This window comes from Pelobates fuscus, chromosome 4 (assembly GCF_036172605.1).
Source record: "Pelobates fuscus isolate aPelFus1 chromosome 4, aPelFus1.pri, whole genome shotgun sequence".
NCBI classification, from domain to species: Eukaryota; Metazoa; Chordata; class Amphibia; order Anura; family Pelobatidae; genus Pelobates; species Pelobates fuscus.
The window spans coordinates 362,189,416-362,216,683 of record NC_086320.1 but is presented as its reverse complement, the minus strand read 5'-3'; the positions used below and the strand labels follow the sequence as shown (position 1 = coordinate 362,216,683).

The 27,268-nt window shown below is 42.3% G+C and overlaps 1 protein-coding gene across 1 annotated transcript; it reads left to right on the top strand.

Moving 5' to 3' along the window:
* The first annotated feature begins 3,291 nt into the window (after positions 1-3,291).
* Positions 3,292-25,450, top strand: LOC134609153 (sterile alpha motif domain-containing protein 9-like). Its single transcript, XM_063452649.1, has 2 exons — positions 3,292-3,375; positions 20,112-25,450. The coding sequence occupies exon 2, from the start codon at positions 20,131-20,133 to the stop codon at positions 24,814-24,816; it is 4,686 nt and encodes a 1,561-aa protein (XP_063308719.1). The 5' UTR covers positions 3,292-3,375; positions 20,112-20,130; the 3' UTR covers positions 24,817-25,450.
* Positions 25,451-27,268: the final 1,818 nt, after the last annotated feature.

Below are 27,268 nucleotides of genomic sequence, written 5' to 3'. Positions count from 1 at the left end.
AAGACAAGCACGCTAAAGATCAAGATTATCTGATAAATAGCTGAACTGTATATTTTTGATCCCTCTAGAAGAATGTCTATTGAAGGGGTTTGTTTTATTAGCCATCCACATTCAGTAAGCAGCCCACACAGTTGTGGGCAGGGCGGGACCTAAGGATATCCTACCGTTTGCTTTATTAAAAAAGTTTGATAAAGTGCTTTATGTATAAAGAGGCTGCCCTCTTTTTTATTTTACAAAAAGTATAGATTTGAGTAGAAATTGGCACTTTTATAACTGAACCTTGTTACATTCCCCTGGCTGTCAGACAATGATGTTAGGATAGGTTAGCGTTAGTAAAATTTTGTATTAGGGTACCTTGAGTGTAGGGGAGAGATGGAAGGGGAACTTTTCTCCTTGGCCACTAGTATAGACAGGTTTGTTGGCTTCCGACTCACAGCACAATAGTAAATATGTGAAGAAACTGTATTAAGTTCCCGACAGTGAGGTTACTACCACGGTTGCAGGGATTGCAGCTGCGGCCAGGCCCCCTGAAGTGACGGGCCCGGTCATAGCTGTGATTCCTGCGACCGTGGACCTGTCGGGGGTAAAACCCTTACACTTATAAGGGGCCCAGGCCACCTGAGGGCCCCCGCGAGCCCGGGCCCCTTACATGCACACAGACCCGGTCAGGAATATCTTTAGATTCCCCCCCCCCCAAGGTCTTTGCAGAGCTGTGCAGGGGGAAGGGGCAGGAGGCTCTCTGCCTTTACCTCCAAAGCTGGCCGAGTTCTGGCATTCAGAGAGTTGCTGCAGTAACCACAGTAACACTCGATTCCATGGGGTGCTGGGACTCGCGGGAAGAGCGTTCACCAGACAGAGGTGAAGGCAGAGAGCCTCTGCTGCACCACCGGACCACAAGGGAATATGCTGTCCCCTCCCTGGATGCTGGTAGGAAACAGGGAGAGGGTATATAATAAATGGAAAAAATATATAAAAATTACATTAACAAAATAAATATAAAAAGAAAACAATGCTCCCTTCTCAGCCCCCACTGTCCCTATCCTACTCAGCAAACACGCTCTCACACACATGCTTCCTTACATAAACACACAATGCATCCCTGCAATGGACCAAGTTCACAGTACAAAAGGATCAGATGAAGATTAGTCAGGGAAGCTAAAGGTCAGGACAGGCGGCACAGGTTCAGAAGCAATGGTACAGGCAAAGGTCAAAATCAGGATACAGCAGGACAGTCACTAAAGGTCTTTGCACAATCAGGAGCACAGTACAACTGCGCAAAGAATCAAGGGTGTGAGGTTTAAGTAGGGAGCGTGTGTGGTCTTGTCTATTGTAGTTCCTCCCTGGTCTCCAGCTCCAGTACCTTTAAAAGGCTTTTACGGTGCACATCCTTTGGTTCTCCCAAAGCTCTACCTCCTGTGTGGTCGCATGTGGCAAGCTGTGGCGTTCTCACAAACAGAGTTTCACCTTCTGTCTTGCAGTGTTTTGAAACCGGCGTTCGTACGAACGGAATTCTGCCTTCTGAATTGCCGTGTTCGGTAAGTGGTGTTCACATGAACAGAGGTGGCGTTCGTATGAAAGTGAGTGGTCGGCATGGGTGGTTGAGCCAACCGCGCTGTCTGTAGAGTTGTGCTCCGATGCGGAGCGAGACGTGGTGTGGTAGCGAGGTCTGATACACACAATGCATCCCTACACAAACACATAATATGCATCCTTACATACACAGAAACACAGAATGCATCCCCGTGCACACACACAGAAACAGACAATACTTACTTTACAGTAGTGTGGAGAGAATGACATGCATGGAGGGGCTAGGGGTGGAATGAGACGCATGGAGGGGCTAGGGGTGGAATGAGACGCATGGAGGGGCTAGGGGTGGAGTGAGACGCATGGAGGGGCTAGGGGTGGAGTGAGACGCATGGAGGGGCTGGGCAGGGATGAGACGCATGGAGGGGCTGGGCAGGGATGAGACGCATGGAGGGGCTGGGCAGGGATGAGACGCATGGAGGGGCTGGGCAGGGATGAGATGCATGGAGGGGCTGGGCAGGGATGAGACGCATGGAGGGGCTGGGCAGGGATGAGACGCATGGAGGGGCTGGGCAGGGATGAGATGCATGGAGGGGCTGAGCAGGGATGAGATGCATGGGCGGGTTGGGGGGAGAGGGGGAGGGCAGGGCAATATTCGCACTGGGACCCAGTGATTTCTAGTTTCACCTCTGGTCCCTGTGGAGGTTGTTTTTTTTTGTAGCACAGTATACTTTGTGAAAAGTGGTTGGCTTAAACACCATATGGTGTCACTAAATCCCCATATTTTGAATTTGTGTGCGCGCAGATCCATATTGTCTGTTTCTCTCTGTCTGTTTATATATCTACCTTTATGTATCAATCTCTAGTCTCAGTCTACCTACCTTTTTCTACATCTACCTCTATTTGTCTGTCTATATAGATCGATCTATCCATCCATCCCAGAGGTCCCTGTAGCTTTTAGCTCTCCAGTGGGTATGACAACCACTAGAACTAATCAGTAGTCAGGGGCAGGCTGGAATTGGTGGGAATTGTATTTCAGTGCTGTTTTAGAAATAAGAATTCCAATATAGTACTGACACTGATTACAACTCACAGCGTTCTTATCCAGCATCAGATCAGCATAACAAAAGCAAGACCAAAAAAGAGGTGGAGACCCCAGATTTTAGTATGCACAGGGATAAAGAAAATAATTCTGATACTGGCTCAAATGTTAACTATTAACTTATCAGCAGACATATGTTCTAAAATCTGATTACGGTATAGGTAATGTTAATGTTGCTCATATTGCCATGTTAATGATTGATCAGTATCCTACTCGTGTTTAGACAATGAAACATAACCTGAGCACGAAATGATTTCACAAGGGCGTTCAACCCAGATGTCAAAGAAATGAAACTTAACAATCAGAGGGCTCTTAAAGGGGCAACATCATAACTGGATGGTTTTTTTTTTTGCAGCTGGATTAATCTGTTTTCATATTACCTCACTACGAATGTGTTAATATGTATAATACTAGCTGAGTAAGTACAAGTTTAACTTAATAGATACAAAATATGCAGATTTGCATGATTCATAATGTTGTTTATACAGTAATTCCGAGAGAGGAAGAGAGCCAGCGAGAGAGCTGGGGAGGAGATATAAAGGAAAAAGAAACTATTGAGCTGGGAGAGATTAAGAAAGGGCTTCTCATTGGGTACTTGTTCTATATCTAGTCTATACGTCACTACTTCAACTTGTTTCCTTGTTTGTCTAATGTTTCTATAATTGAAGAAAAACACACAGCAAAGAACACACAGATGCAAAATCCATTATAAAGAAGTATAAGGAGATTTTAAAAAAAGGTAGGTGCTATATTTTTTTTTATTATTATCATATATTATTACCTGCTATACATAGCAAATGTAATAAACTCATAGCACTGGTTTTGAAAGGGTGGCTCTAAATTCCATCACAACTTAGCGTCAACTATGTAGGGAGACAAGCTGAGGATCTAGCTCTGCTGACCGGTGCATAATCTTTGATTCTCTAAAGAGCGAGCTGTGCTATGTGTAACTAATGGCAGATGTGACATGACTGCCATCGATTTACACAACTGTTCAAATCATTATGATGGAACTGCTATTGGAGGATAAACTAAACTACTTTCCCTATAAACATCTGGCTTTGGCTGGACAAGTCCTTTTTTAGTATTTGTCCGCTGTCCAGCAGGTAGCTTAAATAAAACTGGGAATATCTGTCCAAAATCAAACAGCACTGCACGGTTTGTTTCTGGCCAGGCATTTCATTTGCCAGACAGAGGGCATTGACTGTGAAATTCCCTCATATAGAAAAATGCAACAACCTTGACTTTGGTATGTACACAAGGTACATCTGTCTGTGCTTCTCGTATTGCTACCTTGTACCTACCTGAATTCTGCATGGCACACTATGGACAGAATTACATAGAGAAGATGTGGCTTCAAGGAGACTAGGAGAGGAACTAAGAAGAGTAGGAGTACAAGTGTGCTTGTGGGAGGGTGCAGGGACACAACTTTGTGGATGTGATTGTATGGACATGAACATAGGGGAAGTAAGTGTAGATACATGAACTTGGAAGATTCAGGGTCATGGAAGTGGGGGTATTTGACTGTTGGAACCAGTGGAAGAACCAACATAGAGAGGGCCCTGCTGCAATAATTTGTTTGCTCCCTTTCCCCTATCGCAAGGGTGCCAAGAGGTAGATCGCAATTTTTGCACAAGTTCCACAATGCTTTGCCAGCTGGGGGTCTACCATTTGCCAATCTTTGGGGACCGACTAAAAGGAATGACAGTATGGAATGCCAATAGAGAATAATGAAAACAAACTATTTGGATAAGAGACAGAACATTTAGACATAACAAATAAATCTTTTTCAGGCATACTCTCAGAGTTCAGTGTCACAACCACAACAGCCTAAACCCTCCTACTGCAATCCCTACCTCCTCACTACAGCCCCTATCACCCTACTACAGCCCACTAACAATGCCTCTTCCAAGATTAGGTTCTGGATCTGTCCTTGGCACTAATAAACCATTTGGCCAACAAGGTGGCACTAATAAGCTATTTGGGCACATAGATGTCACTAACTAGCTATTTTGGAACACAGATAGCACTGAGTAGCTGTATGGGGACATAGATAGCAGTGATGAGCTTTTTGGTGGAAAAGCTGACTCTGTAGTAAGTGGGTAACTCTGGGCATTCTCTTTATTCATTCACCCTTGTGATTCCATAGAAAACATTGATAATCCTACTTAATCTCAATTTTAAAAATTGACACTGAATCTGGAGAGTATTGTAGCAAAATATGTATTTCAAATGTCATAGTTTTGTCTCTAATTGAAATATTTTGTTTCTGTTATTCTCTAGGGACATTCCTTATACTTCTATTATTGTCTATGTGCATTCGAATACCTTGTTAAAGTCTATGGGCATTCCAATCTGTCATTACTTTTAGTAGGTCCCCAATCTTTGTAGGATAATATTTAGCACTGAGCAGTGTATTTTTTTGTGTTTGTTTTTTTGTAGCTGAAAGCAGTAAGTTTTGGCCTTGGCTGCATTGAGCACAGAGGAATTGTCTTGGGCAACACATCAAATATATATATATATATATATATAGTATAAAAGTAATAAAACTTTAAAAGCCATTTCCTTAATTTTGATATTTCAATTGCTTAATGGATAACTACTTTATCTGTGATCCTTATGTAGGATTGGATAATTAGGAAGCTATCTACTAAACACATATACACACAATCACAAATACACACAATCTCAGATGTACACGTACAATCAAATACACACAATCACAAATAAAACACACACACACACAGGGCCGCCATCAGGGCATGACAACCGCAACGGTTGTCATGGGCCCGGCGGTCCTGGGGGGCCCGGACTGCTCAGGTCGTCCGGGCCCCACATTCAGTGGGAACATACCGGGTCGCAGGGGGCCCTGCGACCCCGGTATGTCCCACTGGGCCAGCCTCTTCTCCTGGGGGGCCCAGCAGCCGGTCACCTCAGGGCCCCCAGAGGCTGGCCCTGCTGACAACCGGCGGGCGCGCGAGGGAGCACTCTCCTCTGAGTGCTTCCTCTTCAGCTCCCTCGCGCACCGTACTGATGCCGGAGCCGGAAGATGACGTCATCTTCCGGCTCCGGCATCAGTACGCGGCGCGCGAGGGAGCTGAAGAGGAAGCACTCAGAGGAGAGTGCTCCCTCGCGCGCCCGCCGGGTCACGAAATTTGAGTGGGTGGGGGAGAGGGAAGGCAGGAAATTTGAGGGAGGGGGAGAGGGAGGGAAGGGAGGGGGAGAGGGAGGGAAGGGAGGGGGAGAGGGAGGGAAGGGAGGAAATTTGAGTGGGTGGGGGGGGGATTTGAGGGGGTGGGTGGGTGGGGGATTTGAGGGGGTGGTGGGTGGGGGGATTTGAGTGGGGGGGAGAGGGAAGGCAGGAAATTTGAGGGGGGGAGGGAGGAAATATGAATGAGTGGGGGGGAGAGGGGGGGAGGGAGGAAATATGAATGAGTGGGGGGGAGAGGGAGGGAAGGGAGGAAATTTGAATGAGTGGGGGAGAGGGAGGGAAGGGAGGACATTTGAGGAGTGGGGGAGAGGGAGGGAGGAAATTTGGGGGGGAGAGGGAGGGAGGAAATTTGGGGGGGAGAGGAAGGTAGGAAATTTGATGGGGGGAGAGAAGGAAATTTTTGGGGGGAGAGGAAGGAAATTTGGGGGGGGAGAGGAAGGAAATTTGAGGGAGGGGAGGGAGAGGTAGGAATTTGAGGGGGGTGAGGAAGGGAGGAAATTTGAGGGAGGGGGGAGAGGAAGGGAGGAAATTTGAGGGAGGGGGAGAGGAAGGGGGGGACATTTGAGGGGGGAGAGGAAGGGAGGAAATTTGAGGGGGGGAGAGGAAGGGAGGAAATTTGAGGGAGGGGGAGAGGAAGGGAGGAAATTTGAGGGAGGGGGGAGAGGAAGGGAGGAAATTTGAGGGAGGGGGGAGAGGAAGGGAGGAAATTTGAGGGAGGGGGGAGAGGAAGGGAGGAAATTTGAGGGAGGGGGAGAGGAAGGGAGGACATTTGAGGGAGGGGGAGAGGAAGGGAGGACATTTGAGGGAGGGGGAGAGGAAGGGAGGACATTTGAGGGAGGGGGAGAGGAAGGGAGGAAATTTGAGGGAGGGGGAGAGGAAGGGAGGAAATTTGAGGGAGGGGGAGAGGAAGGGAGGAAATTTGAGGGAGGGGGAGAGGAAGGGAGGAAATTTGAGGGAGGGGGAGAGGAAGGGAGGAAATTTGAGGGAGGGGAGAGGAAGGGAGGAAATTTGAGGGGGGAGAGGAAGGGAGGACATTTGAGGGGGGAGAGGAAGGGAGGAAATTTGAGGGAGGGGGAGAGGAAGGAAATTTGAGGAGGAGGGAGGAAGGAAATTTGAGGGGGGAGGGAGGAAGGAAATTTGAGGGGGGAGGGAGGAAGGAAATTGGAGGGGGGAGAAGGAAGGAAATTGGAGGGGGGAGAAGGAAGGAAATTGGAGGGGGAGAAGGAAGGAAATTGGAGGGGGGGAGAAGGAAGGAAATTGGAGGGGGGAGAAGGAAGGAAATTGGAGGGGGGAGAAGGAAGGAAATTGGAGGGAGAGGAAGGGAGGACATTTGAGGGGGGGAGAGGAAGGGAGGACATTTGAGGGGGGAGAGGAAGGGAGGACATTTGAGGGGGAGAGGAAGGGAGGACATTTGGGGGGAGAGGAAGGAAATTTGGGGGGGAGAGGAAGGAAATTTGAGGGAGGGGAGGGAGAGGTAGGAATTTGAGGAGGGGGGAGAGGAAGGGAGGAAATTTGAGGGAGGGGGAGAGGAAGGAAATTTGAGGGAGGGGGGAGAGGAAGGAAATTTGAGGGAGGGGGAGAGGAAGGAAATTTGAGGGAGGGGGGAGAGGAAGGAAATTTGAGGGAGGGGGGAGAGGAAGGAAATTGGAGGGGGGGAGAAGGAAGGAAATTGGAGGGGGGGAGAAGGAAGGAAATTGGAGGGGGGGGAGAAGGAAGGAAATTGGAGGGGGGAGAAGGCAATGAGAGGGAGGGGGAGAAGGAAATGAGAGGGAGGGGGAGAAGGAAATGAGAGGGAGGGGAGAAGAAGGAAATTGACGGGGGTAGGGGGAGAGATTGACATCCATCACACACACACACACAATGCACCCCTTGCACACAGAAAAACACAATGCGTTACACACAGACACACATACACAAGCAATGCATCCCTTACACACAGCAACACACAATGCACCCCTTCCACACACTCAGTGCATCCCATACATACACAAACTCACCTTGCAGCCCTTACACATACAAACACAGATTCACACAATGCATTCTCCCCCCCCCCCCCCCCCCCCCCCACACACACACCCCTGTGAACAAACTCATTGGTGGAACATGAAGGTGGACCCTGGGACCCAGACCTTGAGCTGTGTAAAGGGCCCTCAAAAAATGGAGCTGCTTCTCGTTCTCCCAGAACATTGATTTTTGTGACCACAGTTACAAACCGCCTCCAGAGAGCCTGTTCTACACCAGACCAGTGGAGCCAGACGGCAGCTGAAGCCCATCATCATCCTCATCTGGTTGTAAGTAGGCAATCTAGTATATTATTCGTGGCACTAATCTTTAATTTACCTCACATTAAAGGGACACTATAGTCCCCAGAACCACTGCAGCTTAATGTAGTGGTTCTGGTGTCTATAGCCTGTCCCTGCAGGCCTTTTATTGTAAACACGGCGGCACTGCAGCACTGTGTTAGTTAACCTGGCAGATCATATGGGTGGGGCACTGTGATGTCACATGGGGGGGCGGCAAACTTTACTTTTGCCTAGGGCGGCAAAAATCCTTGCACCGGCCCTGCAGACACTGCATCCCTGTGAGCGGACTCAGGGGGGGAGGAGGGGACACTCGGGTGCAGGCGCCGGGGGGCCCAGACCTTGAGCTGTGTCAGGGGCCCCAAAATTTCTGATGGCAGCCCTGCACACACACAATCACAGACCTATTGTCAGGGATTTTACCTGAGGATGGAGTTTGTAGCTCAGATATGTTTGCTCACCCTTGCAGATAGACAAAGTCCAAGGTGACCAGGTAAGAAGCCACCTGTACTGTGAATCTGTGCACGGGGGCTGTGCAGGAAAGGTGATTCCAAAGCAGTACCGACAAGGAGGTCAGGATAAACAAAGAGTAGCCGATGTCAAAGGATGACAAGATAAACAAAGTCAGAAGCCGGGGTCAATATGGAATACAAGTTCAGGAGACTTGAAAACAGGAACTGAACACATAAACCAGGATTAAAGAACTGACAAAGTTCTCAGGGCGAGGCAGTGCTTATATACCCAGCTGAGCTGATGACTGATCAATCTCAGGTGAAGCACAGCAATTGATGAAGTCCAGCCCCCCAGTGCTGCAGACAAGCAAAGGACTAGGAACTGCTGTGGCTGAAATGTAGCTAGCAGGCCCAGAATAGCAAAGTACCCAGGTTCAAATACTGTATATACTCGAGTATAAGCCGAGTTTTTCAGCACAATTTTTGTGCTGAAAAACCCCAACTCGGCTTATACTCGAGTAAATTGTCTGTATTATGGCAATTTACATTGCCATAATACAGACTGGGGGCTGGCAGCGAGCGCTTACCTCTCCTGCAGCTCCTGTCAGCTCCCTTCTCCTCCGCGCCGGTCCGTTCAGCACCTCTGTCAGCTCCCAGTGTAAGTCTCGCGAGAGCCGCAAGGTCATAATGCGGCTCTTGCGAGACCTATAGTGTGAGCTGACAGAGGAGCTGCATGGACCGGCGCGGAGGAGAAGGGAGCTGACAGGAGCTGCAGGAGAGGTAAGTGCTCTCTGCCAGCCCCCCTCCTACACAGCACATCCACTGGACCACCAGGGAGGGAGAGCCCCCCTCCCTGACCAGCTAACAAGCAGGGAGGGGGGACGAAAAAAAATATTAATAAAATTAAATATTAAAAATAATAAAATAATAATATAAAATAAAAAATAATAATAATAATAAAAAAATTAATATAACAAAAAAATATTACAATTATAATAATAAAAAAAAATAATAAAGATGCCCACCCCCCACCAAGGCTCTGCATCACACTCTGCATCACACACACACACTGCACTCATATACACACACTGCATCCATACACACACACTGCACTCATACACACACACTGCACTCATACACACACTGCACTCATACACACACACTGCATTCATACATACACACTGCACACACACACACACACACACACTGCACTCATACACACACTGCATTCATACACACACACTGCACTCATACACACACACACTGCACTCATACACACACACTGCATTCATACATGCACACACACACACACACACACTGCACTCATACACACACACACTGCACTCATACACACACACTGCATTCATACATACACACTGAACTCATCCACACACACTGCATTCATACACACACTGCACTCATACATACACACACTGCACTCATACACACACTGAACTCATACACACACTGCACTCATACACACACTGCATTCATACACACACACTGCATTCATTATATACACAATCCTCTACATACATACCCTCCTACAAAACTTTCAAATCCTACTCCCACCTTCACTTCCTTTCTATCCTTCTGCTCCTAGCTGCTGGTGATGTCTCTCCTAACCCCGGCCCCCTCGCAACAAACTCAGCACATACTAACCCAAGGATCCACACTAATCTCATACCCATCTCATGTTCCTCTAAATCCTCCTTCAATACTGCCCTCTGGAACGCACGCTCTGTTTGCAATATAACTAAATCCACTGCTGTCCATGACTTCTTCATCTCTCGTTCTATAGATTTACTAGCCATAACAGAAACCTGGCTCTCCCCCTCTGACACTGCCACCCCTGCATCTTTGTCCTTCGGTGGTCTCCAACTTACCCACAACCCAAGAAACTCTGAATGTAAAGGTGGTGGTGTTGGGTTTCTCCTCTCCCCTCACTGCTCTTTTAAACCTCTTCCCACCCCCCCCTTCTCTCTCTTTCCCATCATTTGAAATACACTCAATTCGCCTTTTCAAACCCTTCTCTGCTAACATTGCTGTTATTTACCGCCCCCCTGGTTCCCCTCTTCTCTTCCTTGACCACTTTGCTGCCTGGCTACCCTATTTCCTCTCTTCTAACATTCCATCCCTAATTCTCGGGGACTTCAATATTCCTATAAACCCACCTTTGACCTCTGCAGCCACCAAACTACTTTCCATGACTTCCTCCCTCGGGCTATCGCAGTGGGCAGATTCTCCCACCCATGTAGCTGGCAATACCCTTGACCTAATCTTCACTTATGCATGTACAGTATCTAATATCTGCAACACTCCATATCCACTCTCTGATCACCACCTCTTATCATTTGCTCTCACATACCCCCTCACCCAAAAACCTCAGCCTAACCCCCCTCAACTCAGGAGGGACCTTAATTCTCTTGATCTCCAACAGTTGTCAGCTGACATTGATTCACAACTGCTGTCCATCCCTTCCCTCTCCTGTCCTTCACAGGCCATCTCCATATATAACTCTACTCTTACATCTGCCTTGAACACTGCAGCGCCACTCCGAACAAGCACCTCGAGGAGGACCCGCCCCCAACCATGGCATACTAAATCAACGCGCTACCTGCAAAGATGCTCCCGTTGTGCTGAACGCTCCTGGAGGAAGTCTCGTACACAATCAGACTTTCTCCATTATAGATTCATATTGTGTTCATACAGTGCAGCCCTTGCCCTTGCCAAACAGTCCTATTTTTCCACTCTCATTAGTTCATGTTCCCGCAACCCCAGGCGTCTCTTTCACACCTTTAATTCTCTTCTTCGCCCTGCTGTGGCCACCCCCAAAACTAACCTTACTGCTGATAACTTTGCATGTTACTTCACTGACAAGATTGAACAGCTAAGGAAAGAATTCTCTCCTCCTTGCCTTTCTGTTTCTCAATCACACATAGATCATGCCTTTCCTACCCTTCAGACATTCTCCCCAGCTAATGACCAAGAGGTGGCTGCTCTTCTTTGCTCCTCTCGCCCCACCACTTGCCCGCTCGATCCTGTCCCATCTCACCTTATTAGATCTCTCTCCACTTGTCTCGTGCCTTCTCTAACACACATCTTCAACTGCTCGCTCTCCTCTGGCATCGTCCCTGCTGACCTTAAACATGCCACTGTAGTACCTATACTAAAAAAAACATCCCTTGACCCATCCACCCCCTCTAACTACCGTCCCATATCCCTGCTCCCTTTTTCCTCAAAGCTTCTGGAAAGACTTGTCTTTACCCGTGTGTCTCATTTCCTCAATTCCAACTCTCTCCTTGACCCTCTTCAATCTGGCTTCCGCCCTCTCCACTCTACAGAGACTGCCCTTATCAAAGTTACTAACGACCTAATCGCAGCTAAATCCAAAGGCCACTACTCCATACTAATTCTTCTTGACCTCTCAGCGGCCTTTGACACCGTTGATCATGCTCTCCTTCTTCAAACTCTTCAATCGCTTGGTCTCTGTGACACTGTCCTCTCATGGTTTTCCTCTTATCTCTCCCAACGCTCATTCAGTGTCTCCTTTTCTAATGATACCTCCTCCCCTTGCCCTGTCTCAGTTGGAGTTCCCCAAGGCTCCGTCCTTGGTCCCCTTCTATTTTCTCTTTATACTGCCTCTCTTGGCAAACTTATTACCTCTTTTGGATTTCACTACCACCTGTACGCTGATGACACCCAGCTATATCTCTCCTCCCCGGACCTCTCCCCTGCCGTCCTGCAACGTGTCACTGCTTGCCTTTCTTCCATCTCTGACTGGATGTCCTCCCGCTTTCTGAAACTCAATCTCTCAAAAACTGAGCTCCTTGTCTTTCCTCCTCCTAATACTGATCCTCCTCTTTCACTCTCCCTCCAAGTTTGTGGTACCAACATCAGTCCATCCTTGCAAGCGCGCTGTCTTGGCGTCATACTTGACTCTGGTCTCACCTTTGAGCCTCACATCCAGCATGTTGCCAAATCCTGTAGATTCCATCTTAAAAACATAGCCCGCATCCGCCCCTTTCTTGCACCAGATACTACCAAGGAGCTTGTCCATGCTCTAGTAATTTCCCGCATGGATTATTGTAACCCTCTCCTGATTGGTCTCCCCAATAGCCGTACTGCACCCTTACAGTCCGTAATGAATGCTGCTGCTAGATTGATTTTCCTCTCTAGTCGTTTCTCTCACACCTCACCCCTCTGCCAGTCCTTACATTGGCTTCCTGTATGCTATAGGAGTCAATTCAAGGTACTAACTCACACCTATAAAGCACTGAACAACTCTAGCCCCTCTTATATCTCCTCACAGATCCATAGGTATGTCCCTTCTCGGTCTCTCCGTTCTGCCCGTGACCACCTCCTGTCCGTTGTCCGCACTCGTACGGCCAACTCGCGCTTGCAGGACTTCTCGCGGGCGGCTCCCTTCCTATGGAATAGCCTGCCTACCGCCATCAGACTCTCCCCTAGTCTTGCATCTTTTAAGAAGTGCCTTAAAACCCATCTCTTTAGGAAAGCTTATGGCCTCCAAGACTAACCCTTACCTCACATACCTGTCTCTTGCCCTCTCCTAAAGGGCAGCCCACCTTATTTGATTGTAAATTCCTGTCCTAATGTGTTTTACACCCCACCTCCTATAGAATGTAAGCTCGTTTGAGCAGGGTCCTCTTCAACCTATTGTTCCTGTAAGTTTATTTGTAATTGTCCTATTTATAGTTAAATCCCCCTCTCATAATATTGTAAAGCGCTACGGAATCTGTTGGCGCTATATAAATGGCAATAATAAATAAATAAATAAATACACACACTGTAAATAAATATTAAATTAATATAATTTTTTTAGGATCTAATTTTATTTAGAAATGTACCAGTAGCTGCTGCATTTCCCACCCTAGTCTTATACTCGAGTCAATAAGTTTTCCCAGTTTTTTGGGGTAAAATTAGGGGCCTCGGCTTATATTCGGGTCGGCTTATACTCAAGTATATACGGTAACCTGTTGGACACTTCGGGGGTGACCACATCTGGATGTCATGGTGAGAACCGAGACACCTATACATACACACATAATCACAGATGTGCACACACAAACAATCACAGACCCCCACACACAAAAACTAACATTCAATCATAGACCTATACATACAAACAATAATAATTAGTGATGTACCGAACTGTTCGCTGGCGAATAGTTCCCGGCGAACATAGTGTGTTCGCGTTCTCCGCCGCATGCGAACACATGGGCGGTTCGATCCGCCCCCTATTCGTCATCATTGAGCAAACTTTGACCCTGTGCCTCACGGTCAGCAGACACATTCCAGCCAATCAGCAGCACACCCTCCTAGCAGACACTCCCACCTCCCTCCCAGCATCCATTTTAGATTCATTCTGAAGCTGCATGCTTAGTGAGAGGAGGGAAAGGGTAGCTGCTGCTCATTAGATAGGTAAATTGATAGCTAGGCTAGGGTATTCAGTGTCCACTACAATCCTGAAGGACTCATCTGATCTCTGCTGTAAGGACAGCACCCCAAAAAGCCCTTTTTAGGGCTAGAACATCAGTCTGCTTTTTTTTTTTTTCTGTGTAATGTAATTGCAGTTGCCTGCCTGCCAGCTTCTGTGTCAGGCTCTCAGTGGATGCTGTGCCCATTTGCCCAGTCAGTGCCACCACTCATATCTGGTGACACAATAGCTTAAGCTTTACATTTAAATTTTTTATTTTTTTATTTCACTGTAATAGATTGAAGAGCAGTTAGTTGTCTGCCAGCTTCTGTGTCAGGCTCAGTGGATACTGTGCCCATTTGCCCAGTGCCACCACTCATATCTGGTGTCACAATAGCTTAAGCTTTACATTTAAAAAAAAATTCACTGTAATAGATTGAAGAGCAGTTAGTTGTCTGCCAGCTTCTGTGTCAGGCTCAGTGGATACTGTGCCCATTTGCCCAGTGCCACCACTCATATCTGGTGTCACAATAGCTTAAGCTTTACATTTTAAAAAAAAAATTCACTGTAATAGATTGAAGAGCAGTTAGTTGTCTGCCAGCTTCTGTGTCAGGCTCAGTGGATACTGTGCCCATTTGCCCAGTGCCACCACTCATATCTGGTGTCACAATAGCTTAAGCTTGACATTTAAAAATATTTTTTTTTCACTGTAATAGATTGAATAGCAGTTAGTTGTCTGCAAGCGTCTGGGTGTCAGGCCTCCTTCAGCGTGTGCTCTGCAGACCTCTGCCAGTGTACTTTGCCAGTTGCCACTCATATCTGGTGTCTCTATAGTGTGCTTTTACAAAGAAAAAAAGGTTTTCAGTGTAAGCTAATAGCAGTCAGTGTCCTTAAAGCGGGTGTCAGGCCTCCTTCAGCGTGTGCTCTGCAGACCCCTGCCAGTGTACTTTGACAGTTGCCACTCATATCTGGTTTCTCTATAGCGTGCTTTTACAAAGAAAAAAAGTTTTCCAGTGTAAGCTAATAGCAGTCAGTGTCCTTAAAGCGGGTGTGTCAGGCCTTCAGCGTGTGCTCTGCAGACCCCTGCCAGTGTACTTTGACAGTTGCCACTCATATCTGGTGTCTCTATAGTGTGCTTTTACAAAGAAAACAAGTTTTTCAGTGTAAGCTAATAGCAGTCAGTGTCCTTAAAGCGGGTGTGTCAGGCCTTCAGCGTGTGCTCTGCAGACCCCTGCCAGTGTACTTTGACAGTTGGCACTCATATCTGGTGTCTCTATAGCGTGCTTTTACAAAGAAAAAAAGTTTTTCAGTGTAAGCTAATAGCAGTCAGTGTCCTTAAAGCGGGTGTGTCAAGCCTTCAGCGTGTGCTCTGCAGACCCCTGCCAGTGTACTTTGACAGTTGGCACTCATATCTGGTGTCTCTATAGCGTGCTTTTACAAAGAAAAAAAGTTTTCCAGTGTAAGCTAATAGCAGTCAGTGTCCTCAAAGCGGGTGTGTCAAGCCTTCAGCGTGTGCTCTGCAGACCCCTGCCAGTGTACTTTGCCAGTTGCCACTCATAACTGGTGTCTCTATAGCGTGCTTTTACAAAGAAAAAAGTTTTTCAGTCTAAGCTAATAGCAGTCAGTGTCCTTAAAGCGGGTGTGTCAGGCCTTCAGTGTGTGCTCTGCAGACCCCTGCCAGTGTACTTTGCCAGTTGCCACTCATATCTGACATTCCAGTTATCATTCTGGATCCTTTTATTGGCAAATTACAGAACTGATATATAGAACTCTCAGAATTCTTTTATTTTTGGTACCCTTTTGATTTAAAATAGAACTAAGTGCTTATATCCACTAAGTGCTGATACTAGTGTTATAGTGTATTTTTACCTACCATTTCAAAGCTGTGGTGTACTTGTTTGCTTTTATTGTAAGGGCACCTGCCATGCTTACCTGGGTTGGGGACTGTTTGCAAGAGGAGAGGGATCCTCTTCCTTCTGTAACCCTTTGACTCGGCTTTTGTACCCTCGTTGTTCTTGACTTCTGGCTGCCCTGACCTTGGCTTGTCCCTGTTTACTCCCTGTCCTTGTGACGTCAACCCGGCCATTCTAAGGTTCAGTGCACGTTACTATTCTATTACACTCTGCATATAGAATCACAGTATTTCCTGACAGGCATATATTACAGGTACACCAACACACAGCTCCACACTCATACTCATATACATATAAATACACAGACACAAATACAAACACTGACACACATGCAGATACACAGACAACCACAGTACAGACTATGAAGGATTCATTAACACTGAAAATATTGGTGTGATGATTTATGTTTCAGTCACTGTGAGGATATTTATGGGGTGATAAATATTAAAAATAATATTTTCATAAAAAGTATGACATATTATTTTAATATTTTTTATTATATCAAAATTGATATCTTGGCACTGTCCCTGAATAATAAAGCTGAGAATTACCCATGATTTTTAATTCTCTTAGATCCTAGAGGAAGTTCACTAGAGGATTTTTACTTCACACAGTAATCACAATTTAATTATAAAAATATAATTTATTGTGACAATAATAATAAAAATAATAATATGTAACATGCATGACAATCAGTGAATAATTAGTATAACATAATTATACAATATGGCAACAGTTTCACAACACAATACAGACAGCTAAAAGCAACCAGTTGTCAACAGTTTAAGATTTACAATAGGACACTTTTTAGAAACCAACTTCACACAGAAAGCAGAACTTAACAGTACAGTGTATAGCAATAAACTTTGACTGTTAGTCAAATCACACTAAATTAACCCTTCCACTGCTGGCTACAATCCTCATAAGCAAGATAGCCTATTATGTTGCAACTTTACAATTAATGTAATGTTCATACCAGATCATTTGACCATTCCTAGGACCATCCAATAAGAATAATTCTACCAGATTTTTACGTTTGCCGAATTTTAACTTTCCTAAATAAGATTCACTATCTTATATCAGAACAAGTCAATACATGGATACAAATTGGTATGCGAACATATGGCAAATTTACCCTTAATATATTGTTATCTTTATTTCACCTGCAAGAATGGCGTTTTTAGAACCATATATTCCTTAGCTAATTATGATTTCTAATGATCGAAATCTGACCAATATTTATCCAGATGTATATTCCTGCTATTAGTAAAAAATAATTAATTTAATTTAATTAAATAAAACCATCATAATTACCAGTTGGGTTGTAGATTTTCTCTCAGATGTGTAGATATGTCCCAGGAATTTGAATGCAAGTATGATGTATAGAGAATTTTATGTAAATAGATACAAGTTCTCAGTTCTGGAGTTGTGTTAATAATAGTAAGAATTAGGTGTCCAAGAGAGTGCTATTTCTTGAGTACAGTCCAAGAGTCAGAATATGTTTCAAAGAGAGTTTGAATGTGGTTCAAAGAGTGTATGAATGTCCCAAAGAGCTGAATCTCCAAAGAGCTGAATCTTTGAATCTCCCTCTCTTCCCTTTGTCCTTACTTTTTAAAGGGAAAAACTCTCTGCACGTCACTAGTTGATAGGATCAATAGGGAACTGTAGGTGTGTCTTCCTTACAGACTATCATCTAGTTTTTGGTCAGTAGGTGGCGCAATTACATCACCAAAAATTCTTGTCAGGGGGGTCCATTTGCCTTTTTGCATAATGGGTTAACTGAATTGGTGATGCGTTTTACGTCATTTTCACTTATCTTTATGTCTGCTATAAATAACAGGACATGTCACTGCATGTTCCTTTGGTTTTTCTAATCTTAGTGTCTGCAATTTCAATCGTAATTTTAGAATTTACACCTCCTAACCTTAATTTCACCCTTTTCTTACAATGGAACTTTGTAAAATTAATTACTTAGTGTTATCTGTCATTGGTGTCAGGTTTTCACGTGTGAAACTGTGTTTAAGATGATTTATACTCCACTAACATTAGTAAATAATATATTTCTTCATTGATATTTATCCATGAATAGTCTATATTATTAACATGATACTAATTATATATGATTAATATAATAATAGTAAGTTATAAGTGGATAGCATATATATATATATATATATATATACATTTGTCTCTGGGTTGTATGTAGTATTCCATCCCCCTTTTTGACTGTTAGACATTATGCCTTATCACTTGTCTTGTTTACATAAGTGCATTCCTTAGCTCAGACTTGAATGAATAGAGTTACAGAGAGAAATCTTGTGTCTGTCTTAGCCTTGCAATACAAAATTGAGTCACCTCTGTTCTGAGAGTGACTGGCAGTATACACTTTTAATTTCTATCTTAGCACAAAATGTCTGCCGATATAAGTATACTGACATCACATATCGACTGATAAAAAGCCCTTTCGGATTCAACAAATAAAGTTTTTAATATATTTTGCTATATGCCCACTGACAGTACTAGCAATCAGCAGGCATATAGTTGGAAATAAAGTACGAGGGGGGATCTGACACATGTTGGGAGCGTAAACAGATTATTGTGAGCCCACCTGTCTCCACCCATGGGTGAAGGCTCTGTAAAAAAAAAAAAAAAAAACACGGAGGGCATACCAAAGCTTCACATCCAACATCTATAAATGGTAGGTCTCTAAAATCAAGAGAGGGAACACTAATACACCCCCTTCCCCCCACCTCTGTGTGACAGGTGGGGTATATTTAAAAAAAACAGGAAGACATGGACATGTTTTTATTGAACCCTTAGCCGCCCCCCAACCCATAGGCTTCATGTGGGGGTTATTAAAGACAATAATAGTGGAAAGATATGTGCCTTGGTGTACCCACCCTTCCTTTACACCTATAGATATCGAGGGTATAAATGATAACTGGGGGTGAACATACCATTGTCCACCTCGCCCAACAATGTATGCAATCCCCCCCACCGAGTACCTAGCTGTCCTCAATCCCCTGGCCTCCCCAACAATAACAAATTCCTTCTTACCTATCCCCTCCTCATAATACTAATTAATTTCTTTAATTTCCCCTGCGTCTCTTTAGATCATCATGAATAAAGGTCAAGATTTCATTAGCTATTCTCTAGTCTTTTTGGAGTTTTTTCTTGAGATCTAAAACTCTTCTTTCAGTGTGATAGCACTTATAAATTCCCACATTTGCTTTGTAACATGGGGATCATAACTGATCCCCATAGTGGTTAATTCATTTTATTTCATGTATCTAATTAAAGGGACTCTCCATGGAAAGGAAAACAAATCCATTTTCTTGGCACTGCAGGACCCTGCAGTATCCCCTCCCTCCCTCCTCCCCCCCATCCCATGTTGCTGAAGGTTAAAACCCCTTCAGTGACTTACCTGAATCCAGTGCCGATGTCCCTCGGTGCTGGGTCAGACTCCGCCCACGCTGCTTGCCCGACAATGTCAGCCGGCGGGGGAAACCTAATGCGCACTAGAGTAGGACTTAACCCTGCAAGGTAATTATTGCAGTTTATAAAAACTGCAATAATTACACTTGCGGGATTAAGGGTGATGGGAGTTGGCACCCAGACCACTTCAATGGGAGGAAGTGGTCTGGGTGCCTGGAGTGCCCTTTAATAAGTATATACGTTAAATTGCTATTTATATTTATTTTTTAAAAAGCTTAGAAAATTCCAAAAAGAGAGGGGTTATTACTTTTAGTATTATTTTCTAATATATATTCCTCATCTAAAAAGGCATAAACAAAAAATATATTGATATTGTTTACACATAAATTTAAGATGTTTTTTATATATATTTATATAGATATATGTATTTATTTACATAATAAAAAAAAGATATCTTTACTTATATTGAATTAATTACCTATGGAAGTAATTACAGTTCTGTGTATCAAAGTCGATGTTTCAGTCCCAGATCGGGACGTTCATCAGGATTGTCCACCCAATTTTATTCAACTTTATTGGATTCATCCACCAATAGAAAATGATGGTGTTTTTTTATACTTTTGGCAATATTGAGAAGAATTTTTAGATTAACCTTTTTTGTTTGAACAACATATTCTCCAGTTGAAAAAAATATAATCATTTATTGATGATATTCTTTTGTATTTTAGGATAACACAGCAGCAGGGAATTAAAATGGCTGAACTTATAGATTTGCCTAAAAAAGTTGAAGACTGGACTAAGGACCACGTAAAGCTCTGGGCTGCACAGAGCTTAAATATTGACTTAAACGATGTGGAAATCTTATTCAAGCAAAATGTGACAGGCGAGGTTCTCCAAATATTGTCTAAAAAAGACTTAACAGATATGGGAATTACACACGGCACTGCTATTTTAATAACCCATAAAATAAAAAAACTCATTACACCAAGTCAGAATGAAAAAAAAGGTATAAATTTGGGTTCAGCAGATGGACAAACAAACAAAAAAGAGATAGCAAAAACAAAACAAAAGATCCCAAGTAAAGAGGATGTGAAAGCTAAAAGCAATGACAGGGAAAATGAATCAAAAGAACCTGAAAATTTAGAAATCAAACCTTCTAAAGTTCAGTGCACACCATACCCTTTTGATAGATTCAATGAAAGTAAATGTTACACACAGTTTCATTTCCTTCCACCTGAATCTGGCACAACTAATTATATTGACCCCGTTCATGAGTACAAAGAGTTTACTAATACAATAAATGCAACAGAAGAGGACAGAAAAATGAAATTTTGTAATGAGGTCTTTCGGTTTGCAGCTGCATGCATGAATGCCCGAACGAATGGTACAATCCATTTTGGAGTCCGAGATAAACCACATGGGCAAATAATTGGTATAAAAATAGACAACCCCGAAACCTTTGTCAAGTACATTGACCAAATGATCAGCAAGTACTTTGAGATAAAACAAGTTAGTTTGGCAGAAAAATGTATTCGTTCACCAAGATTTGTCAACGTATTATCTGAACAAAACACCCAATCTAATCTAGTTGTCATTGAAGTTGATGTGGTCCCTAAACATGCTTTTTGCAAAGAAGAAATATTCTTTACATATCAACAAAATTTAAATGAAACTTGGAAAAAGTGTAAAAATAAGTCTTGTTTTAAACGAGATGGAGAAAGTTCCAAAGATATACTTGCCAATGTACAAAATAATGATGCAGATTTCAAAGAATTTTTTTCTTGTATGAAGTCAAGAGATTATGATAGAAAAATGGCAGAGGAGACTCACAGTAGAAACTACATTAAATCACAAGACGATGGTCTGAAACTTGTAAAATTAATTACAGGCAACAGAGGTACGTTGGACAACTCCTACTATAAATGGTATATACTAGTAGCAAACAAAAGTCACCCTAGCCAAACAGAACACCTTGATTTTATGCATGAACTAAAGTGGTTTGCTGTTTTGGATTTCGACTCAGAGTCACTTACAAATGGTCTGTGTAAATTTTACAGAGATAAAAGAATAGCAAACTTACATTTTCCCAGTCATTATCAGAATAATGGAAATGAAGGACCCGAATCACTTAAACTTTTTCAACAAACCAGCTGGATATTCTGTAATGGAAGGTCAGATCTTAACAGCAAGGAACACGAACCATTAAATTATAGGTCGTGGCAGAAAGAAAAAGCTGCGGAGGTCAGAAAGCTGATTTCTTTTCTTTCACAGAAGAATATACTGGAACGTGGTAAATTCCTTGTAGTTTTTCTGTTACTTTCTGCAGTTGATGACTGTGCAGATCCCATTAATGAAACATTTAGCACTTTTTACCAGGAACTTGGTGGCGTAGATGACATTTTATGCATTTGTGAAAATGAACACACTTACCAAAAATGGAAAGATCTACAGGTAAAACTAGATATAGAAGATATGGAAGACAGGTGTATTTTCAACTTAGACATTCAAAAAGTAAATGGGACAATTCTAAAACTAAAATCTATGATTAAATCCTCCAGTCTCTTTTTGCCATCACATGGGTCTTCCTCTATCATTCTTCAGGAAAAAGATAAAGAAGTAATGAGCTGTTTGGACATTCTTTGCGCAAATGAATGTGAAGAAACAGAGTTAGAGAAAAATGAAGAGGAATTTAAAAAATTCAAGACAACACAAGAGGAACACTTTTACAAAGGAGGAAAAGCTACCTGGTGGAATTTCTATTTCTCAAGTAAATACTACACAGGGCCATTTATCAAGAGAGACATTCACAATACATTAAAGACATTGATAGAGGAATGTCAAAAACAAACAAGTGTAAAAATTGTTACTCTGTATCACCATCCTGGTTGTGGAGGTTCGACTTCTGCAATGCATATTCTCTGGGAATTGAAAGATAAATTTCGAAGTGCAACTTTAAAAAGAAAGACAGATAGTTTTAAAGATATAGCAAGAGACGTCACAAATCTTGCCATTCATGGTTCAACTCCTATGGAATATTTTCCTGTACTTCTTCTGGTAGATGATTATGAAGAGGATGAAAATATATATGTTTTGCAGAATTGCATTAGAACAGCCATTGCTGAAAAGAACATACGATATGAAAGACCTGTAGTCACCATATTAAACTGCATGCGGTCTCAGACTCCAGTAAAAAGTTCAAAGGCAGATTGTACCTCAAGTGTAGCTTTAGAGCATAAACTGTCCCCTCAGGAACAGAGAGCTTTTGAAACCAAACTAAAGGACATTGAGCAGCATCACAAGAAACCAGAAGATTTCTATTCTTTCATGATAATGAAAAGCAATTTTGATAACAGCTATATTAGAAATGTTGTGAGAAATCTACTAAAAGGCTTAAACAGCGCTAGCAAGGAAGCCGATCTTATCTCTTTTTTGGCTTTGTTAAACAAATATGTTAAAAATTCCACTATTTCAGCTTCTATGTGTGAAGAAATCTTAGGAATAACTGCAAAACAAACATACTGGGGAAATGAGAGCATAGAAGATAAAATGGGTACTTATTGTACAATCTTAATCCGCACTGAGGTGGAAGAATATGGCAGATATGAAGGACTGCGTATAATCCATCCTCTCATTGCAAGTCAATGCATAGAAGAGTTAAAAATGACCTATGGAATACAGCAAAGCAAAATTATGTTGACTCTTTTAAATACTCGTGTTGAAGGAATCGGAAAAGAAATGTTTTTGCTAAATATGCAAAGTATGTTGGTCACAAGGCACAGAAAAGAACATGGCGATGAAACAGACACACTCTTTTCTCCATTAATTGAAGAAATACAAAAAGACGAGGGTAACGAGAGTGTTGAAACTGTTCTAAAAGAAGGATCCCTCAGATTTAACCAATATGCATTCATTTTCCAAGCCTTAGCACGGCACTACTACATTAGAGAGAAGAACTTCAAATGTGCTTTAGAATGGGCGGAAAAAGCAAAAACGATTGCACCTAATAATTCATTTGTTTTGGACACTTTGGGGCAAGTACACAAAACAAAATTGAAAAGTATGATGGATGAATGTAACAAAAGACATTCTTTAACACCAAGTGAGCTGAAATCTCTTCTAGATAGCGCAGTTGCGGCCTCAGAAGCATTTAAAGACTGTCAACAGCAAGCAAGAAAGACAGAATCTGAAAGAGAAGAATCAGAATGGACAAAGTCTAAACGGTACAATGTGTATAACACGGCAGGATACCTTGGACAGATAGAGGTATGTCTTTATACAATAGACATAATTTTTAGGTTGCCATGGTTCAACTCAAAAAATAAGCTATCTAGAAATCACCTAATTCAGTATCTGTCTGGTAAATGGGATATTTCAGTTGACAAAGACAGTACAAACCATGAGGAAGTTTATGATATTCTCACCGAGTTTAGATACTTTCTTATTAAAATTAAATCCCACTTACAGATGGCTTTTGATTTCTTCAATGATTACTTTGTACATCTGAAACAAAAAAACATTCATAAGGAAAGTGCAGACTTTAAAATACGTGAAAAAGTTGCTGACTACTTCAAAAAGTATCGAAAGACCTTCTGTCATCAAGATCTCACAACAATTTTAGACTCCCAAGCAGTTCCGAAAAGCAGCCCTTCACTGCATTCTGATTGTAGGGCTGGCATCGAAGGTTACAAGGCTCACAAGTTCCCAGGAATTCTAGAATATCTTACAGATCATGGAAAAGATCGACATGAGATTGAAGTCATAGTACAAGCATATGGATATTTACTAGAAAACCGTACAGACAAATTTGTAATAAGAGACAAAGAGAACTTCATTCTTGCAAACATTGTGCTTCATTGTGTTTATCCAAATTCTAAACAAATCTGCAAAGATGGGTCTTTAAAAAAATACCTGAGAGAGATTTTAGACAAAGTTGGTTTGAACCATGAACATTTAGAACCCTACTTTTTGGCACTGTTACTCTTCTGGCCTCATAACATGCATGTTCTGGATAATGATTCTAAATACCTAGAGGAATATGTTCATGCCATGAGAAAATCCTTTAGGGTGCAATATAAACATATGTGCCATGCTAAACAAGCCATTGCACATTTCTACCTGGGAAAAGGGAATGGATTAAAAAGATTAATCCACAAAGGCAAAATTGATCAGTGCTTTTCTGATGTTCCAAATTTGCATTCTCTCTGGCAGAATGGAGATATATGGAAAGAACAAACAACAAAGGAACTTTTGCTGCGAGTAAATGGCAGAACTGAAGACAATACAATTTATGTTGAATGCGGCAACACAGAAAGAATTAAGATTCCCGTACGACCTGCCTACCTCGGACAGTTGAGAAGTGGAAGAAGTATTGAACGAGTGTCCTTTTTCCTAGGATTTTCCATTGACGGCCTGGTAGCATATGATATAGAAAGCATGTAAACACATTTGTGAAACCATCTGGATACTAGGCCTAATTACATTTCCTGCCAGTGCTTCAAACATACCGGTAAATACTTATATTCTGTATTCTATGATTAGCAATCCTACATCCTTCGTCTTCTGTATATTCCTTATCTATACCTATAATATTTTCTATTTAAAATATCAGAGAGAACAAAGAAACAATAAGATCTTTTCAAGTAATAACTAAGAATACATATTAATGCACAGATGCACATACAAATGGCTAATGGATTCACTACGTATTACGGATTCTTAACATATTATAAAAAAGAGTGACACAAGTCACATGCATTGCTACATGTATACAATAAACTAAATTATGTACAATCTGCTTAACAAAAAAAAAATCAACATTTTTCCATATTTGCCAATTGCATCTGGGAATAAGTTGGACTTCTTAAGATAGACTATAACAAAATATGTCGTTCCCAATTATGGAGGTCAGACACTCAATTTGAAAACATAATAACTAGGGCAAAACCTCCATCTCATACTTTTTTTGTCCTTTACTGCAGTTTGAACTTCTTTAAAAAAAACTTTTTTTGTTAAACTGCAAGAAATTTCTATAGGTTCAACGCTGACCCAGGAAAATAGTATGCTACATTCTCTTTGTTCCCTCTAAAATCTTTTTTTTTTTTTTTTTTTTTTTTTTTAAAGAGCAAAACCAGATTATCAACGATGCGCTACTTGCAGCCACCTAGGGCTGGGCTCAGACTGGCACTCTGTGAACCCTTGCCTGGGCTAGGATTTTCAGCTCTGGCATTGACATGGTCCTTCTTGAGCCAGAAGGTAGATCAAATAATCTCCATGCTTGGCCCTTCACCTGCTCAAACACGCAAAAGTCTCAGCCTCTTTAACATACAGAGCACTCAACTAACACCTAGAGGCACACACAGAACCCTACAAAAAGCTATCAGACATCTCCACACCTCTCTTGTATACAAACTTTACAAATTGCCTCCTTCTATCTCTCCTCTTTGGTATCCCACTATACACCCACCCACCCACCCTTACCGTTACCTCTTTTATAACTCATTCCTCTGATTGACCTGATCGGACTCCTTCTAAATATCTGTATCTCCCAACCTAGGCATATTTCATTCTTATCCCTACCTTCCTTAGCAATAATCTAAATAGTTTTGCTGAGAAAAATATATACCATATCTCAGTGTAAATTTTATTGCTATGTAACCTTTCTTTTTATTTATTCTATGTAACTTTTCTGTTCTTGTATGTTCAATAATTTACTGTATTTGTTCTTTAATCTAACACAATTTATCCTCTAAGTATTTTAATTAAGTACCGTATTTACTCAAATCTAATGCGCACCGTTTTATGGAAAATAAAGTTTCCAAAATTTTAATGCTCATTAGATTCGATGGAGCATTAAATTGGGGGCAAAATTTTAATATTTCTGGCAAATTTTAATCCGGAGAATTCACACAGGTGAATTAAAACTGGTGAATTCACACAGGCAAATTTAATTCCTGCAAATTCACATAGTCAAATTTATTTCTTGAAAGAGGGCTTCAAAAAGAATATACTTAACATGTAACGCTAAAATTGAAACACCATCAAGGTTACTCTGGTATATGGCAATACGCATTTTCATTGTAGCACAATGTTGTATGGTAGTATCTTCTTGTATAAATGTGCATTACATTCCCCAGCAGAAACATTATCGAGCTTCCAGGTTTCAAAAACCTGCGCATTAGATTTGATGGCGCATTAGATTTGGGTAAATATGGTATATTGCAATTCAATGACTTATTAAAATGTTATTTTTACTCTATGTAAATTGCTCGGATAAGGGTGCTATTATTAAATAAATATTAAAATAAGTTTTTTGTTTATTTTTCTTTAGAAGATAGTATTTGAAGGGTAGTCATCAGTTCTCTGAAGCTTACACATGTGATACTCTATTTTCTTTAAAATGTATATTAACGATATAGGATTTTACATCACAATCCAGTTAAGTCCAGGCAGAGCCATGGCACACTATGCATTGAAGGTAAAGAAACATAAACATTGTTTCTCCTCCTCTTCTCTTTATTATCTCTCCATGCTGGGGGTGGTCAAAAGATAGATCTCCACATGTTTTAGAACTACAACTTCCTTGATGCTCTTACTATTCTTTTTTTTTAATATATATTTTTATTTAGATAGGAGAGTCCATTCGTTAACTTTGTAAAAAGGTTTGCGTATCACAGATAGTGATGTACCGAACGGTTCGCTGGCGAATGGATCCTGGCAAACATAGCGTGTTCGCGTTCGCCACGGCGGGGGAACATATGCGCGGTTCGATCCACCCCCTATTCGTCATCATTGAGTAAACTTTGACCCTGTGCCTCACAGTCAGCAGACACATTCCAGCCAATCAGCAGCAGACCCTCCCTTCCAGACCCTCCCACCTCCTGTACAGCATCCA